At 40.9% G+C, this 18,842-nt stretch overlaps 2 protein-coding genes and 1 long non-coding RNA gene across 3 annotated transcripts; all 3 read right to left on the minus strand.

Annotated features, from left to right (window-relative positions):
* Positions 1-3,918: 3,918 nt before the first annotated feature.
* On the minus strand, positions 3,919-5,972 carry LOC120290427. The gene is made up of 4 exons (XR_005548420.1): positions 5,622-5,972; positions 5,091-5,307; positions 4,655-4,998; positions 3,919-4,340 (listed from the first exon to the last, which is right to left on the minus strand). It is a non-coding gene; the product is annotated as an uncharacterized LOC120290427 (long non-coding RNA).
* Positions 5,973-6,420: 448 nt separating this feature from the next.
* LOC120290621 lies at positions 6,421-9,894 on the minus strand. Its single transcript, XM_039306953.1, has 6 exons — positions 9,764-9,894; positions 9,418-9,619; positions 9,159-9,232; positions 7,329-7,386; positions 6,864-6,966; positions 6,421-6,614 (listed from the first exon to the last, which is right to left on the minus strand). Exons 1-6 carry the CDS (start codon positions 9,892-9,894, stop codon positions 6,421-6,423), a joined length of 762 nt encoding a protein of 253 aa, XP_039162887.1.
* A 4,016-nt stretch (positions 9,895-13,910) lies between these two features.
* LOC104428265 (disease resistance protein RPV1-like) lies at positions 13,911-17,680 on the minus strand. Its single transcript, XM_039306671.1, has 4 exons — positions 17,305-17,680; positions 16,858-17,231; positions 14,923-16,048; positions 13,911-14,804 (listed from the first exon to the last, which is right to left on the minus strand). The coding sequence occupies exons 1-3, from the start codon at positions 17,305-17,307 to the stop codon at positions 15,628-15,630; spliced, it is 798 nt and encodes a 265-aa protein (XP_039162605.1). The 5' UTR covers positions 17,308-17,680; the 3' UTR covers positions 13,911-14,804; positions 14,923-15,627.
* Between the last annotated feature and the right edge of the window lie 1,162 nt (positions 17,681-18,842).

Raw genomic sequence — 18,842 nt, forward strand, 5'->3', positions numbered from 1 at the left:
TTGGATCAATTTTCATTTGCTCTTTTCATTTTATATAAAGAAATGTTAGATATGCTAGAGATGGGTTTCAAACCCAAAATTTATGTAATCCATTAGTTTCTTAACCACCATACCACAAATTGCTTACATGATATTTTCTTCCAAAACAATGATGACAACATTTAAAGTTAGGCCTGGTTCTCGAATGCTACTTACAACAATAATTTAGAACCTACCTATCGTAAAACCGTTCACCCACACTTGCAATGCAAGCATTTCTCAATCTACGGCTACATAATACATGTCTTTCCACTGAGGCAATGTTCTAGCGTTAGAGTTGATATCGGGAGTTTTTGAGTAATTAAACAAAATGAGTATTTGAAGTACCTCTTGATAAGGCTGTAACCACGGCTTCCCATCAACAGAACATTAGGTACCAACTTCTGCGCCCCGCGGTAGATCACATCTCTTGCATCCCCATTCTCCCTCTCGTCTCCACCTTGACCTGTCCCCAATAACAGCAACCATACCCAGGTCAACCATCACAGTAATCCCTTAGATATTTCGCTTATTGAAATTTAGAAATTTATTCCTTAATGAGAGCTCATCTCACAAAAATCATGGCAGATCTTCTTAGCCTTAGCCATAAAACAGTCGGCCATTTCATTGTTGTACCTCTCCATGATGGCCACTATGTCTGAAGAAAACAGGTACCCGAACAAAGAACGAAATGAAAAATAAAAATGTCAAAACCGCTCTATAAATATAATCGCAAGAGATGGTCTCCATAGCAGAAGAAGAAGACCATCTTGACGTTTAGTTTTTTTACCTGTAGGCAGATCAAAGGGGCTTTGCATAGAGGAGGACGAGGGCAAATGTACACCATGAGTGTCAAAACTTGACATTGGTGAACATTTTAGTGCCAAAACTTCCAAAAATACATTTAAGTGGCATTTTTTTAAATAAAAATTGGATACTTTAGTGCCAACTCCAATGAAAGTAGTTGGAAATCTGACATTGCATTATTTCAATAATAAAACTTATCCACGTGACTCATTGGAATGCTTACTCAGCAATACGTCGCTTTGCCCATAAATTTTATTTTTAATATAAATATTAATTAAATTAAATTTAAAAAAAATTAAAAAGGGTTTTGGAATGCTGTGCAAATTAAAATTAAGCATCGTGTTTCTCCATCAAATTTTCAAATATTAATTTTCAATGAAACTATATATTATATGCTAATTTACATCGCTCCGAGTAAACTTTCTCCAAGCATAGCTGCTCTCGCCAGTTGGATTCACTGCCCAAATAGACTGCCGTTTAAGCAAGAAACAGCTAAGCCAGGCCACCCAAATGGCTCCAACCTGCAACAAAATCTCCATAAGTTCTTCAATAGACAAGCAAGATTTCAAGGCCCCAGTTTCCTCAATCCTGAACCACCCTTAAACCTGGGGAGACATGCATCATCCAAGCAACTGTTGAACCTCGAGCGTTTTTAGATTCTCCCTTCCAAAAGGGTTACACTTGCTTTCCGTCACATTGATAACTTTTCTGGCAACAAAAAAATTTGACTCTAAAAATTCACCAAGCTGCTACTCACTTAATGAGTTGCAATCTTTCAGCGAGAGAGAGATGCCTAATTGTCCAAGAACTCATTCGAAGAGTAATCTTGTCCAGCAAAGTCTTACACTGTCATCACTTACGTTCCCAAAATCAGAGGAAGGCCAAGGTACTAACTGGCAATTGGCCCTTTTTAAAGCCATCAAGAGATGTATATCATCCACTAGCTGCCGCTTAATACCAGCTCGATATATATCTCCGTCTTAAGGGGATTAACACTAGGAATCCATATCCCCTTTGGAAAAGATCATCAAATCGTCAGCGAGTTTCACCTTAGCGCACTGAATGGCATTTTGATTTACCATGACTTGCAGCATTATTGAAAAGTTTCAGGAAAACCTCCATCACCATAACAAAAATATACAATACAGGATCGACCTGCCTTAGTCCTTTCTCACCCTTGAAGAAGCCCTCAAGACCACCCTCCCATGTCAGAAGATACAGAGGAACGCTCTGTAGCTTAACCCAGAAAACAATTTTCCCATCAGACACCTCCTAACTTTGCAGTTCAGGCTTCCATTTTCTCAGCACAAGAAGATGGTGCGCAATGTTCTGGAAGAGGAAAAGTTAAGGAACATTCCGTTCTCAATCTCCTCGTCCCCACAGCATATTCACCGTAGCGGAAATAAATCCAATACTCTTTCTTGCCAAGACCTTGCCCTACAAGAGAAGAATTCCATTTTTCAACGCTGTTATTTATGACAGATTTAGGAACTAAAACATGCTTAACACCATCGACAGTTTTAGGTACGTGGTACATCATGTGTAACGTCCTAGATTGCCGATACACTTTTTTCTTTACAAGTTCGTATTCAGATCTTACTTTTTGCCCAAGAATACTTTTTTGGTTCTCTTCCTATTTCTTTCGTTAGAACTCACTATCACAATCAAATAAGCACTTTTCATTGATCAAATAGGAAACTTTGCACGTCTAGCATGATTTTCAATGATAAAGATGAATTGTTTCCATTTCGATTTTTTGCAGATGAAAGCAAAACCGCTCAATTTAGAAAGAGAAAAATTCATCTCTTTTCTCGCCCAGAAATATTCTCTGGAATAGTCTCGAAGCGGTCTTAGATCCAAGCCTTCAGGAACTTGGTGGAATGTTACGTGGAAAACAAGGTCCCACATTAGCGATAGAAGAACCTTGAGTATATACCGTCAAGATTGTGGGCTTTGTGACTAGTGGATACCATATAATATTTCAGATCAATAAGAGCAAAGCCGACAGGAGAAATTTTGGATCTCGCAAACTAAGTAATATACTCACAAATTTTGTAAAGAAAATAAAAGTCTGCTAAGTATATCAGAGCAGTAAACTGACAGATCAAGGGATGATGTATTTGGGACAAACAGAATGCCAAACAATTCTTGAAGAAGAGGGCAAAAGCCTTACAATTCTTGAGGAAGAACCCCTGTATTGAGGTACTTCCTAAGATCAGTTTGCGTGACCTATAGAGAGAAGACACGTCCAATTGGCAGTCCCATCGTGATGGTGAACAACTTCATTCAAATATGAAAGAACAATCAACAAAAAACAATACAGAAAGTCGCAGTGACCATGCATAATACTAAGTCGATGATGCATCTTGGGGAGCTTATCCTTAGATGCTTTGGAGAAATTTGGTGTCCCTCGATCTAGACATTCTCATCCCCCAAGACAATCTCCTCGCATCAAGTATCATGAATTTCCTTCTTTTTTATACTTCGCACGTGATGATTGGCTAGAGTGGGCGAGAGCTTCGCGCTCCTCTGGAGCACCCAAAATTCTCTTGGGGTCGCCTTGAGATATGTGTAGAAAATCACTCTTCATTTTTTCCTGAAATGACACTGGAAAGAATTGGGCATTGAAAGTAGGGGTGAGCGGTTTTTGGTTCCTTACAGGTTTCACTTGGAACCTGGAACCTACCATCGGATACAGGTTCCTCATTTTTTGGAACTTGGAACCTACCCTGTCACAGGTTCCAAGGTCGGTTCCAGGTTCCAACAGGTTCTTTATTTTTTGGTTTCATTTTTAGTTGAAAAAAATGGAAATGAATGCATCAATAATAAACAAACTTGTCATTCATCAAAGAGAATATAACACGAACACAATCTATAATACTCATAAGCGTTTAATATTCTAGAATGTGAACTATTTTTCTTTTGCAAAGTCCAGCGGTTCACTTCACAAAGTTCAGCCTTACCTCAACAACAACCCTGCACCAAAATAAAGCCATATCCCTCATTGTTTTACAGCTTCCAATAACTTCAGCAACTTTAGTAACAAAGCTTTCAGGTGGAGCTGCATGAGTATCTCTCGGCAATGTTGCAGCAGTGGTTTCGAACCGAAATGATCTTTCTTTTGAGAAACTTTCCTCTCGCAAATATCTTGCAGATATTACAACAGAAGTGAAAGATCATCATAGGATAATTTTAAAAAAGAACCGATAAATTTTTTATAATGGATGAGTATTATTTCATGGACTAGTAAATTTGATAATCTAATTATTGATTTATCTGCATCAAATAGCAAACTAACCAAAGAATAGAGCTTCACTTCATCTAGAAACTTGGATATGTTATCTTCCTTTTCACGAAGCACAAGCGACCTCACAACAGAGAGATTTAGTCCTGCCCCTTCAAATCCATGAATCTTGATAGATGGCAATTCAGGAGGATGATGGTTGATCAAATTTGCCCATAGATTAGCAAGTTTGAGAAAATACTGCTCCTCGTCCCAAAAATTATCTTCATACCTAGCTCAACAACAGCAAACAACATTTTAGAAGCAAAATTAAGGTTCTAAGCAAAAGGTTCAACGTATATAGCCAGCCAAAGATGCCATGTTGCCACAAAAGAGAATAAAAGAAGACAACCTAAGACTAGGGAAAATACTTGGGAATCCCATTTGAGAACTTTTATTTTTAAAACAGCCTTAAGATGCAATAGATAACCTTAGCAGTTCGAGTACTTGCATGACTAAAGTTACAACTCTGTGATAATGGTGATCTTGTACCAAAACGAACCCCCTGATGGATAAAAAACAGATTGATGTTTAGTATTAACATACCTGGCACAGTTCTTGGATTTAACATAGACAAACGGCAAACAGGTTCTTCACAAGAAAAAATAGCCTTCTAGAGTACACCTGTATTGAGAGTGTAAACATGCTTGATAGACTCCAATAAAGCCTTGACGCTGTCCTCATATTGGAACTCTAGGGATCATATATGTTTTGAAGAGCTTCTTCAAGGCCTGAACTGGACCATAGAGTAGTACATTCGTCTAAAAGAGCAGATGTGGCAGAGAAATCTCTATAATTAAGAAGAATCCATGGTTTGTATAACATGGCTGAGGCCCCAAGAACTCCAACTACTCTGTAAACTTCTCCCATGGCAAGTACATATTGCTTGCCTAAATGATGTGAAAACAACAGCACATCAAATTCGAGGCCCAAGAAACTCTAGTCATCACTATTTTTATCGTTCTTGGTAACTATAACATACCTTCTTTTTCAGATAATATTTGACTGGAAACATTCTTCTCTAGAGCTTGCTTCCATATTGAGGCTCCATGCTTGAGCTCTTGAGCACAAGCAGATATCATTTCGGACCATGTGGAAACATAATTAGATTGTGACTTAGCTGATCCTAATTTTAAAATTTTCAGTACCAAGGCTACGTGTCTCAAGAGTTCAACCAATGACTTTGAATCTCTCTCAACCTGTAGACAAGCAAGGTACTGCTACTGTTAAGTTCAAGAGCCAAACAACTGCCAGTTAGACGTCAACTTTTCATATCAAAACCAACTTAAGATATATTGATTTTTGACTCTAAAATTAAGCGGATTGTTTGGACAGACAAATAAACAAAGAAAAAAGGGAGAAGTTTATCCATTTTTAACCACTACATGTGCAGAACAATTGCATCAGTAGCCTTGTCCACAAATCTCATATCAGGGACTCTATCTTGGATTACTTGCAAGGCAAATAACTACAATGAAAGTAAAGCAAATGAGAGTTCAGTAAGTTGCAGAACCTAAGGAAAGTTTTCGTAGTGCGATGACGACGAAGACACGAGTCTCATGGCACCAACGGTGGCACGGATGGCGCGGCGAAGACGGCGGCGGTCGTGGCTCAACCCATGGCCAAGGGGGCAAGAGCTCGGTTCTGGCTGAGGCGGTGGCGGTTCGGAGCAATGGCCGCCCGGACGGCCGAGCGAGCGGCGGCAAGAGGTGGTGACGGTGGGTTTGGGGACAACGACGGTGGCTCATGGCGGCGAGGGGCAGTGCGACAGCTCGTCGGGCTCAACGGCGAGACGGCTCGTCGGATGAGTAGTGGGTGGTGGTGGTTCGGTGGCCAAGAGGTGGTGGTGAGTACTGAGTAGGGGGTGGGGTGGTGGTGTTGGTGGTGGGTGAAGCAAAGAGCCAGCAAGAGGAAGGAAGAAGAGGAAGAAGAAGAAGAAGAAGAAGAGAAGAAGGGGGGGGTTCGGCCGAGAGAGGGGGAAAGAGAAAAGAAAGAGAGAGAGAGAAGAAAAGAAAAGAAAAATTGGGGGAGGGGACAGGGAAGTGACGTGAGGGGGAAAATGGGTGAAAAGAAAGGGAAGGGGGAGAAGAATCGGCGAAGGAGAGGGGGAGAAATCACGTGGGGGAAGAGAGGAGAAAGAGGAGAGAAAGAGAGAAAGCTAGGGTTTTTTTTTTTTTTTTTTTTAAAAAAACTCTGACCGGTTCCGGTTCCTAAGGGAATCGAAATCGGAACCGAGAACCGGAACCGGAACCGGCCCTTTTAGAACCGGGAACCAAGCCGGACCTTGCGGTGTGGTTCTCCGATTCTTGGTTCTACCCGGAACCACGCTCACCCTTAGTTGAAGGCTGCTTAAAGTCCTCCCAAGCTATAGCACCACCCCTATCTCCAAGAGTCGGCCTCATTCCCTCCCACCAATGCTCTACCTCGCCTTCTAAGTATCGAGAAGCAAAGCTAACCTTCTTGTCTTCGGAGAACACTTTTAGCTTCAAAGGTCCCTTCGATCTTTCTAGTCCATTGCTCAGTTGCAAGAGGATCAGCTTTCCCATCATAAGTGGGTGGTTTCACCTCTCTGAATTGGGCAAAGGTGTATGAGCCAGTAGCTCCATCTCCACTTAATTCCTTTGCTTGACAATACCAATGAATCATGGCTTGCTCGAAGTCAGTCGGGGGAACGACCATTGGTTAACTTCACTAACTTCATGTTAGTCTGGACTTCCATCATGCCGATCCTCACATCTCCTCCTTAAAGACGCACCTCGAGAAGCTTGAGGCGTGCCTCTAGCATCAGGGGCGACAACTTGCTTGCCTTTACTATTTCTACAAAATGAAGCAAGTGTCTCCGAGTCATGCATAATCACCTGAATCCAAGAATGGAGCTACGACTTAGTATCTAAAAGGCTAATGCGTTAAAAATCTATCACACAATCTAACATCGTCCCATATCTACCAAACAAATCAAAACCTAAGCTTTGATACCAACAAATGTCACACCCCGATTCACAAGAAAAAGGGCATGACACGGCCGTCCTTTTACCAAAGGACGTAGCCTCAACATAACCAAAATTCAACCCGATATCAACATATATACATCCATATATATATATATGACAAAAAGGGCATTTGGTTACTATATCAGAGTATTTCTACAATCCACCGAACCAAAACATATACATTTTGTAAAGACTAACTTATAAACTTATCAACTATGCACACATCATACCAAAAATTTTCCACCATAAAAGTTCTCCTTCACACCTACTCGCGACTCGCTGAAGAACCTGAAAAACAAGTAGATACGGCTCAGTGAATAACACGTTTCTTCTAAGCGGATCGAGAAATCACTATGCACGTTTAAAACACAATCGTAACTCACTTTATCATAAAATATAATCATAACTCAAATACCGAAGATACCAATGGTCCAGTCCATTAGTCGATCTCATAAAACATGTATCAGTGGTCTATTCCATTGATTAATCTCATCAAATCACATCGATGGTCCATTCCATCAACCAAACTCAAATCATACATCAATGGTCCACTCCATCGACCAATTCATGCTCAAATGTCTAACCATGGTCACGCGTAACGCCCGTGACAAAACGACCAATATTCCCCCATTGGCAAGGTCTCCACCTATTATTAGCCGGTGGCTCAGCCCACAAGGATATCCTAGACTAGTATGCGCATACCCACACCCCTCAGGGTCCATAGAGACATTGAGCACCAACCGCCAATCAAAATATTCAGTAATCCAACATCAGAAAAAAAAAGTCATATCACAACTCAAAGATATATAAATATCAAAGCATTCTCCAAAACATTCCAAGATTCTTTCATAAAGAATTTCACAAATCCTTTTTCAAACAACCATCCAAATCGAAGTCGAAATATAACTCCATTTGAACAACAAAAATGGCAGTAATAGCTCGATTATGTTTTATGCAACAAAATATGCTTTTTATCAACTCATAGAATATATAATCCATCACGTTTCTCAAAACATGAGTTTAAAATACAAAGAAGAAATAGTGTCACTCACCTGGAAAAAGCCAAAAATCAACTATGACGCATACTCAACCATGCATTCGGATCCCTAACAATTAACATAAAAACAATATCAAAAGACCTAGTAAAAAGGATATTCTTATAACAACTCGCTTATACTAGGCCTATTAGTCGATAAAACGACACATATGCACCACAAAAGCTCACATTTAGCGGAAACCCATCATTTTCAGCTAGGCGCAGCCCATGTGCCAACTTTGTCGCACCATAACTTCCTCCACAAAATTTCGTTTCAAGCCGTCTTACAGTCTTTAGAAAGCTCTCTTAACGTACAACAACAACCCCAACTCAGCCACCCCAAAACAGTACCAAAAATAACAACAAAAAACAGGCTGGAAGCTATTGTTTGCTACAGTTCAAGATTGCACCCCCAACTTTAAAATTTCGTTCCGAACAACTGCAAGCTCAAACCACGATCCGTAAGATGCTATAGCTTTATAACATCCCAAAGTACCATTTCTACAAAAATATACAGCTCAACGACTCAAAAATCGGGCTTCACCATACAAATATCCAAGAAATCTGAATTTCAAGCCCTAATTGCGGCAATTGCTTCAAGTAGGTGATTAAGGGCTTCGATTTCTTACCGGCATTGCAAAACACACTTGAATCGGCTTGATGGGGCATCCGGATCATGAGCGCGCCAATTTTTTTCCCTTTTTCCTTTTTTTCCTTTCTCTTCTTTCTCTCTTCTCCCCTGTTTCGTTCTTTCCCCTGCTTCTACCCATGCTCTTCTCTCTCTCTTGCTCTCTCTCTCTTTAAAACAGCAGAAGGTTCCACAGTTCTCCTTCAGCTTCCTTTTTTGACTTTTCAACCCTTTCTTTTCCTTTTATTATTATTTTTTTAAAGCCCATATGTTACAGAAGTGATGTAATACCACGATACCTTGGTTTAGCTCTGTGTAAAATAGATGATGAAGAGGCAAGCTCAGGTCAATTGACGGCTCTGTAGGCAAATTGGTTGGGGCTCTCAGAAGAGAGACGTTGGGTAGGGCATCGAGCGGCACCATTGATTGTTGTTATTGTAAGCTAGCCATTTCAAGTTCTGCAACAAAATCTGTCAACCGAGCAGCAGTTCAATCAAGTCCAAAATCAAACGGGTACTTTTTAAAGAGAAGTGCTTGTGGTATATATTTTGCCATGGAAGCAGACTAATCCGATAAATACAGGCCCTTTCTATAGGTCCAGATAGATTCACACTCAGCTACTAGATAGAGATGTTTCGGGTTATGATTTATGTACCTTCTGAGAGTGGGCCAATGTGTCTACCGACTGGTAAATTTGGCCATCGAGTGCTGCTTGAGCAACTTTCATGACCGAATTGAACACTATACTGGCCTTGTTCAAAGCTTGGCAGAAATACATCTTGTCATCGTTGATCACACGGGCTGGCATGTTTGACAATCGTCTCCCATGTCCGCTTGGTGATCCCATTTCCAAGTACCTGAAATGACATCGCACACAAAAGAAGTAGCACGATTTGATATTGAACAATGCTTAGAATAACGTGAACTGGAAAAAGGGAAATTAGCAGTGCTCGAAGAGTAAGAGTCACTTTGTTTCTTAGAAAGGCGCATTCACTTTGTACAGCTGGAGGAAATCTTGAACAGTGTTGGTTCCTCTCGAAGTCATGCACTTGTGCAGAGTACCGTCTTTGGCTATTTTCTGCAAACGACATACTTCATCGCTCAGTGATTGTGGATAGTGCTTTTTGTTCATTGCACATAACAGAGAAAACTTGTCAGTCTTTCTATGGTCCACATACAAAGTTGATGGTTGGAAATTAAATTGTTATCGTAAAATCATAGGCATCGCAAACTTACCCTTTCCTCGATGATATTTAACGATGAAAGTTTCACTTCTCACTTCACTTATTCTTATTTCTGCAAAAACTTTTTGAACAACTCGAGCTATCAGTGATGATTAAATTATAGAGGCAACCAATTCCCCCTTGCAAGATCACAGTCAGCTCCCCAGTTATCAATGGCCTTCTCCCTTCCCTTTCGCAAACGATATTGTAATTGAATTCCTTCTCGGTCCAATCCTCTCCCTCGTCTGACCCAAAATCACCATCAAGGATGACAATTTTGAGCTTTACGGAAGATAGAGGGCCACTCATAACCCTCTCATTGGTCCTGCCATCTCTAGTTCGATCCTCAGAGGAGTACCATCCTCGGTGCTTATCTGACTGCTAGTGAAGATGATTGTCGGTAATTTGGTAACAAAATGCAGTCGCAAACTGCTTGTGCTTCCCTTATTCTTTTTTCTACAACAGTGTTGATTCCTCTCAAAGTCATGTGCCTGCGTAGAGCGCCGTCTTTGGCTATTTTATCGAAACGCCATTCTTCATCGCTCAAAAATGGAGGGTGGGCTTCTTGTTCACTACACATAACAGAGGAAACTTGTCAATCTTTAAAGTCTTTTTAAGGTCCACAACTATTATCAATGACAAATCCAACTCAACTAAGGATTGTAATTTCCAAACCTGAGTCTGGAAGTTCCTCTATCTTCGTACACCCTGATAAATCCAACTGCCTAAGTTTTACTAGCTCTCGAATCGAGTATGGTAGTTTGCTAGTCTGCCTATGTGATACATCAAAGGTCAATAATGACCGCAAATTACCAAATCTCTTCGAAGGTTCATGTAGCGTATTAGTCATGACAATCTCTATCAAAGCTTGTAGATATCCTATCTCTTCAGGTAACTCTTGAAAAGAGTCACATCCCTTTAGGTGCAAAGCAGTTAGGAGCTTTAATTTACCAATGGATGGGTCAATTTCAATTAAGTCGTGACAACCTTCAAGAGTCAATCTCTCCAAGGACACCAATATAGATAAATCAGGTGTTCTCATTAAGTATTCGCAATTGTTGAGATCTAGTACTTCTAGTTTCCTTGCCACCTGCAAAACAAAATATATACTAAGAAATTATTTGCAGGAAAAAAAAACAAGGAATGATACATGTATGCACGGAGTGAGATTTATTATATTATGATTTGATTCCAGCCAATCCATTTCTCTAAAACATTGTTGTGTGAAAGGTCAAGAGTGACTAAATTAGTAAGATGAAAGTTTGTTGCCACAAACTCTTAAGGGCACCATCGCCTGGAGAAACTATATTTTTTTCTTTTGCACATGTAGCAGTAGAGGCACAACATTCAAACAAAGTTGCTAGAGGAAGTGTCTTATCTTGAGGAGAGTCAACTCCCTGTGCTAGCTTCCAAATTATACCATCAAAAGTATGAGAGCTTGAGGATCTAGGCTTTAGTAGATGTTTCTTTCTATTCTGCATGGTAAAGTGGTAGAGACTTTACTGAAGAACAACCAATCCTGTTCCAGGGCCAAATCATTTGGTCATCAGAACTTCTCGACCTTATGTGATTTCTCAACACCAGTCACTACTCCTCCTGCCGCATGCTATCTTTAATGGGGTTTAAGTTCCAAGTCTTAGTATCTGCATCAATTGGAGACTCCATTCTTAATTCCTTTATCACTTGAGTCACATTAAAGGATGCGGCATCAAGTCTCAACTCTCCTTCACCATCCTATCCTCCCGAACTTTGACTGATTTCCCATTAGCAATTTATTATAACATGCCTTCCTTAATTAGATCTTTCCTTCCAAAACTCTACTCCATCCCCAAGACATTCTGCCACCTCTTCTAACTTCCACGAAGCTACAAAGGGTAGAGTGCTTGAAATATTTGCACCCAGAATTCTAAGGGGTTGCTTTGGATTCTCCAAGCAAGCTTAGCAAAGAGGGTTTTGTCAAACTGTGATAAACTTAAGCCTCATTCTAACTTTGCTTCAGTTAAGCTTTCCCAACCAAAAATTGGCTATAGCCGCATCCACTTCTTCATGCCACTTCTTTGGAAACTTGAAACAAGACATGGAGTAAGTTTGTACAGCATAAGCCACTATTTTTACCTAATCTCCCTACCAGCTTGTGACAACAATTTAGATTTTCAGCTAGGCATCCTTGTTAAGACTATCCTTAAAAAAGCCAAGAGCTTCATGTTTGGATCTACCCCCATAGAATAGGTAGACCTATATAGTTACTAGGGTTCCGAATACCATTCATTCCCTGAACTGTGCGTACCTCTGTTCTGAACTCTGCATTGTGTTAGGACTGAATCGTATACTAGATTTTTGCAAGATAATCCTAGGGAGAGAGCAGTGCAATACAGTCAAGAATCTTTTTCGAACATCTGCAGTTCAATCAGGGTTAGTAACAAGAAAGAATAAGGAGTCATATGTAAAGAGAATGTGGGCTCAGGCACTCCTTTTGGGCACTCCTTTTTAAGCTTAATTCCCTAAAGCCAACCCTCCTACACAGAATTGGTGAGCATATGGGATAAAACATCAGCCACAATTGTGAATAAAAAGGGTTAGTATATGTGCTTGACCATCTGCAACTCGACCGCCACAGCCTCGCTGACCTCGAACAACTCGACACCCCCCTTATTAGACGGTCACCACGCGACGCAGAAAAATCCCCCCCCCTCTCTCTCTCTCTCTCTCTAATGTAAGAAGCCAAGAGAAACTCCGACCATCCACTCTCTCTCTCTCTATCTCTCTAGCTCTTCCCCATCTCTCACTACGAGACTTTCACGTTCCGTGTTCAGTTTCTCCATTTCGATCAAAGCAAGCGAGAGAAAAACAAGGTTCGACCACACTCGTTTGAGTTGAAACTCATATATAACAAAGACAAAGGATGAATAAAATGGAAATCATGGACAACAATCAATGAATTGAGTACTATGTTCAAAAGCAGATCAAAATTGGACAATGTTTTGGCATCATATGAGTGTGCCTTGTTTACTTCCTTAGCTTCATCACCAATATTTGTTCGGGAGAAAGCCTTTTTCATAGAACAAAAAAACAAAACAACAACAAAACAAACAAAATGGCTACACCAAGCACAACAACCAAGCCATGTTCTAAATTCCTTACTGGCGCTACATCCGGGTGTCCCTATAATACTTGCTGGACTTCCATCGGGTCAGATTTCCATAACCCCTCGAAAAGCATCTCACAATAGCAACCCCGGCCACGTTTACAATAATTGCGACGGTCGGACAACCGCTTGCAACGGACAATCAGGCAACATTCTAAATCCAAATTTGAGGTGTCCACCAGACTCTCCAACGACCTGCAATCGTGAATCCGCAAACACTTTAGAGATTCCAAGCGGTCCAAACCTTCCATGCTTCTTAGCTTCGGACATTTTCCTACTCGAAGCTCCCTTAGCTTCCTCGATTTTGATAGGTCTGGCATCCTTTCAATCGACCTACAGTATGCAACCGCAAGGGATGAAAGGGATCCCAATTCTTCGAGGCTGCGAATCTCGACTAGTACCTCACATTCGAACAAATCTACCTCTTGTAGATTCTTCACATGTGACGGCTCGAGTGCTTTTGTGGGGGTGATGCAGCTGTGGATGAATCACCGAAGGGGATTCAAACTGGAAACTGTTAATTTTCGACAAAAACGGAACGAGCTGTCTTGAAAGCGGGCAATCCCGCATAAGGAGTTTCTCCAACTTTGAATCACAAATACCAACGAATATTGGCATCCACCAAGAAAAAGATTTATATGGCAAAGATAAGGTCGCCAGTTCTTGAAATACTGACTCTCTTAAACTAGACGGGAGTTGGAGGAGGAACCGCATGTTTGGGGAGGCCAATATTTGTTTTTCCACCTCAGATCGGGTGCGACCGAATGCATAGGGAAAAACAATGACATTCTCCAGCTCACCAAGAGGGGTCCACGTCGGATTCCCCAACCGACTGCTCTCCTGTGCGGCTATCTCAAGTTCACGGATATTAGAGACGAGACTCGCCACGGTGGGTAATCCGGATATTTGGGTCCATGACAAGTCTGGCATTTTCAAACAGTACTGCTCACTTGTCTCGGACCAAAAAGGACGAATCACTAACTGAACAAACCAGATCGCACTAGGTAATTTTGTCAACCCTCCCTTAATGTCCCTCATCCTAAGTGTTGTCAGTTGCTTTAGATTGCTGAATGATTCTGGTAGGTGATCAATACTTGTTTCTAACAAATCCAACTCGATTAATGATTGTAATTTCCCAATCGATTCTGGAAGTTTCTCTATCTTCCAACAACCACGTAATCTCAAAATCTCCAAAGACACCAACGTAGATAAATCGGGTGCTCTCCTTAAGTCATAGCAATTGCTGAGATCTAGGACTTTTAGTTTCTTTGCCTCCTGCAAAACAATTTGATCAAATATCTATTGAGAAACGACCTACAACAAAAGATGAAAAGAAATGATTTACAAATACAAGGAGAGGGACTCGTATTGTACTTTGATCCAATCAATACTTTCTTCCGAAATGTTGCTATATGAAAGGTCAAGAACGACTAAATTAGTTAGCTGAAAGTTTTTTGCTTGAAACATGGAAGGACCGTCATAATAAAAATGCCTTCTACCACCAGAATAAGAAAGCATTCTTAAATCGGATAGAAGATTGTTGAAGTCGCCAATAAAGGACACACGATCGCCTAGAAAGAGCCTCAGCTTTTCTAAATTAACAAATTCATCAGCCTCCAATAAAGCCTTGTCTTTAAGAAATTGAAGCGACAGTGCTTTAATGTCCCTACTCCCCTGACAAAGGAAACCCAAAGAAGTCCACATGTGAAGGTCAAAAGAAAACAATTTCAAGTGTTGATAGCGATTAATTTTTCTTTTCACAAGAAAATAAATTATTGTTCCATTTTCATACCTCTTTCTGCTTCAAAATGTGTAGTGCTTGCTCAGGATTCCACACTCTGCTACGCTTGCAAGGATCATCAAAGCTCTCTTTTCTAACAATTTCCCTTCCGAGGTCCCGCACTTGGTCATGCATCCAGAAAGTATTATCATTCTTGATTTTTATCAAGGACATGAGAAAGAGGACTTCCAGGGCATTGTGTGGGCAGTATCCACAAGCATCCCACATGTAAGAAGGGTATGTTTTATCCACATTAACAAAAAAACAAGCTATATCCAAAAATACTTGCTTTTGTTCATCATCTAACTTTTCGTAAGTTATCATCAATTTTTTTTGGACTTCCATGGGGGGAGCTTTTTCAAGCTTCTTCAAAGTGTCTTCCCAAAATGTTTCAGACTTACCGGAAAGTAATGAACCGGTGACTTGAAGAGCTAAAGGAAGCTTTCCCAAAGTATGGACAATTTTTTAGAAATGGAGATATATTGATCTAGTGGAGAGTCTCTTCTAAAGGCATGCCTACTAAAAAGCTTAAGAGCATGATCAAATTCCATTTCACCTACTTCGTAAGCTGAAATATTTGCAAGGCCTTCATCTGTTGCTTCTCCCAGTTTGGTTAGGACACTTTGGTCCCTAGTAGTTATAATAATCCTACTACCGAAACCAAACCAATCATTTTTTCCTGCTAAACTTTTGAGTTGTTCTTTCTCATCCACGTCGTCAAGAACAATGAGAAACTTTTTTATTGCAAAGTACTCTCTCAATCATGTTGGTCCCCTCATCCACATCATAAATTTGGTCGAGGAGAGAACGAGAATTAGGGAACTTGGATAGCAACTGTTTTTGCAAATGTACCAGACCATGGCGTCGTGATGATTCTCCAACGTCCGAAAGGAAATTGCATTCGTGAAAGCTAGAAGACAGTCGGTTGAAGATGACCTTGGCAAGTGTAGTTTTGCCAATCCCGCCCATTCCGTGGATTCCGAGGAATTGTACATTATCGGATTCCACATGCAACATTTTAATTATAGCTTCTACACGATCATCAAGTCCAACTAGATCTGCGGTCACATTTTTTTTAAGGCTGATGTTCAACTTAGTCAACACTGTTTGAATTATTGATCGCTTCAGATCTACTTGGCTGCCAAAATGTAACAACCGGGTTAGAATAAATTTTATATTTACGATTTGAAGAAAAAACGCAATATAATTTAGACACCAAAACAATCTGGATTTTTCCCATTCTATCTCCGCTCCCCGAATTTTAGTCACCACACCGTTGGCCCCTGCCACTGCCTCACCGTCGTTGACATCACTCACCTCCCTGGGCCGTCGCTGTCACGTTCTAGCGTAGAGCCCTATTGACTTGCCCGTCTAGGCCTTGCCTCAATCTTCATCATGTGGGTCATGGCCTTGCGACCGCCAAGGATGGCGTGACTGGCCTTGGGCAACACCAGATTTGGGGTTACCGAAGGTCGGCGACTCTAGATATGGGCTTTGTGATGTCAAAAATGGCCTCCTGAGCACAAATCTGACTCACCACAGTGAGTTAAAGGAAGAAATGGTGGGGGCCATATGGCTCAACGGCGGCTTCTGGTAGCTTGGTGCCAGCCGGCGACGAAGAAGTGGTGGCGAATGACCGTCGACCTGCTGCAGTGGCTGGTCGGTGGCTCAGTGGCTATTGTATTGGAGACTAAGTGTGTGAGGAGAAACAAAACTAGGATGAATAGGGTGCACTACCACCGCATTAGAACCATCGAAGCCTACGATAGAGCCGATACCGGTCATTGTGGTCGATAGCAGCAGTGACAGCAGCCACGACCACAAGTTACACTGGATAGGATTGGTGAGATGAATGAACTATATTTTCACCAATAATACCACAATTAAACTAACTAAGGAGGAAAAGGAAATCTATGGATGACAAGTTGAAAAGCTTAAGACATTTACCTTTCATCTCTCTTCAAGTTCCATCCCTTTATCTTGTCCACATCAACAAGAGCCTTTTTCCATGATTCAACTTCGATGCAAAACTTTTTCTGATGCTTTGAAAGGGCCTTGCTGTATAAGTTTGTTTTCAGCTTGACATCATCAGGCTCCACATCCAAGAAAATGGGCAAAATCTCTTTATTCCCTTTCGATTTGGAGGCGCACTCAACCATGTATGCAAGCTCTCGAAGGCACCAGTGACTCGATGCATAATTCTTGGAGAATATGGGAATGTAGATCTTGGAGTTTCGGATGGCTTGTAGAAGTTCATCACCAATTCTTTGACCGACATGGAGGGATTCATTATCCCTAAAGACGAGGATCCCGGTCTCAACCATGCCATGGTAAAGAAAATTTTTATTTTTATTTAAAATTAATTCGATATATGTTTAAATCTAGGACTCCAACCATGCCATGGTAAAGAAAATCGGTAAATCTATGACGGGTGTCTTGTCCATGAAAACTTAGAAAAACCTCGTAAGAAGGTCCAACTGATTCCCGAGAATTTGTCCCTTTTGCTGGCACTTCTCGCTTCTTTGAGGTCCAACTGAGAAGGACGCAGAGGTATATGAATATGAGAGAGCGATGGAGAGCGTGGAGAGGCTGAGGATTCCAATGAGGAAGTAGAGCTTGAGGCTGGGGCAGGGAGTCTCGCAGGTGAGCTCGGGAGGGAGAGAGCAGTCGAGAGGTCGGTGTTTGCCGGAAATCGCCATGTTTCCAGCAGAGCGAAGAGCGAGAGAGTTGAAAAGGCCAACAGAGTACGTGAATGCGTGAGAATTCTAGAATGAGAGCTTTGTGGAGAGAGAGAGGAGCGGTGCAGAAGAGTCTCGTTTAGCAATACTATTACGAAAGTGCCACTGTGATGTATGAGTGGAAATAAATTGCAAAAAGTGACAATGATGGGCTCGGAATGCATTGCACACCACCCAAAAGAAAAAAAAAACAATTGTTCCAGAAGTAAGCCCGCTTTATGTTACACGTGTTAGCATCTAAGCATGCCTCAACCCGGGCCTCAATCGCCCGATGGCCCACTCTAATCCCTCCTGCTCCAGATGGAATCATCCTCAGCCGTTCGATCCGAATACCTGCTTCCAAGTCAAACCTTGTCACACAACCAACGGGGCCCAGAGCAGGAGAACGTGAAAGGAAAGGCACATGAAATGAGGGTGTCACCATCATTGAGGACCACTCAACAACGAGAGAAAGTTAGTCAAAAAGTCTTCCCCCATCTTTTCCTTAAGCTGGAAAAAAGCAAAAGCCGACAAAATCCTCTCGAAAGAAAAGTGGAAAAGAAAGGCTCCAACGAGTGAAAGCAAAGTCAAAAGTCTTCCACCGCCTTGCACGGTTTGTAACAGATGCTACGGAGAAAATGGATAATAATTTAATAATTATACAGAAATTTGTGTTTAACTATGGGATTTAGTATGGGGTCTGCACGGTTTCCTTAGATATTTTAAGAAAATCTAGATATCCGATAATGTTACCTAAATTCAATATACATCAAACTCTTCAACTTGTTTATTAATTCTAAATAACTCATATTTATCAAATAGCATATGTGGTAATGTTATTATTTTATAATTTTACTTTCTTTTCTTTTTTAAATTGAAAAGAGTGAGGACATGAATGTGTAGCGCGAATATGCGATATAATGTAATGTTAACAATAGTCTCTCATCAAGGATTTGAAGAGAGTCGAAGTTGATATGTGAAAGCTGTATGTTGCTTTGAATATATATCGACATAGCCAAGATTGGTCATGTAATGAAGTTTATCAATTTTTCATCTTTGTCCTTATTCATAAAATCCATCTACTCCCCTACTTGCTCTACTTATGCTGATCATGAGTTTTTTGAGATTTACATTAGAAACACAACCACTAAGCATAGTCGAGGAACAGTTACTACACTTTCCCTATAAATACCACTAGCTATCCAACAAGAAGAC

Source organism: Eucalyptus grandis, chromosome 2, assembly GCF_016545825.1.
Source record: "Eucalyptus grandis isolate ANBG69807.140 chromosome 2, ASM1654582v1, whole genome shotgun sequence".
Taxonomy (NCBI): domain Eukaryota; kingdom Viridiplantae; phylum Streptophyta; class Magnoliopsida; order Myrtales; family Myrtaceae; genus Eucalyptus; species Eucalyptus grandis.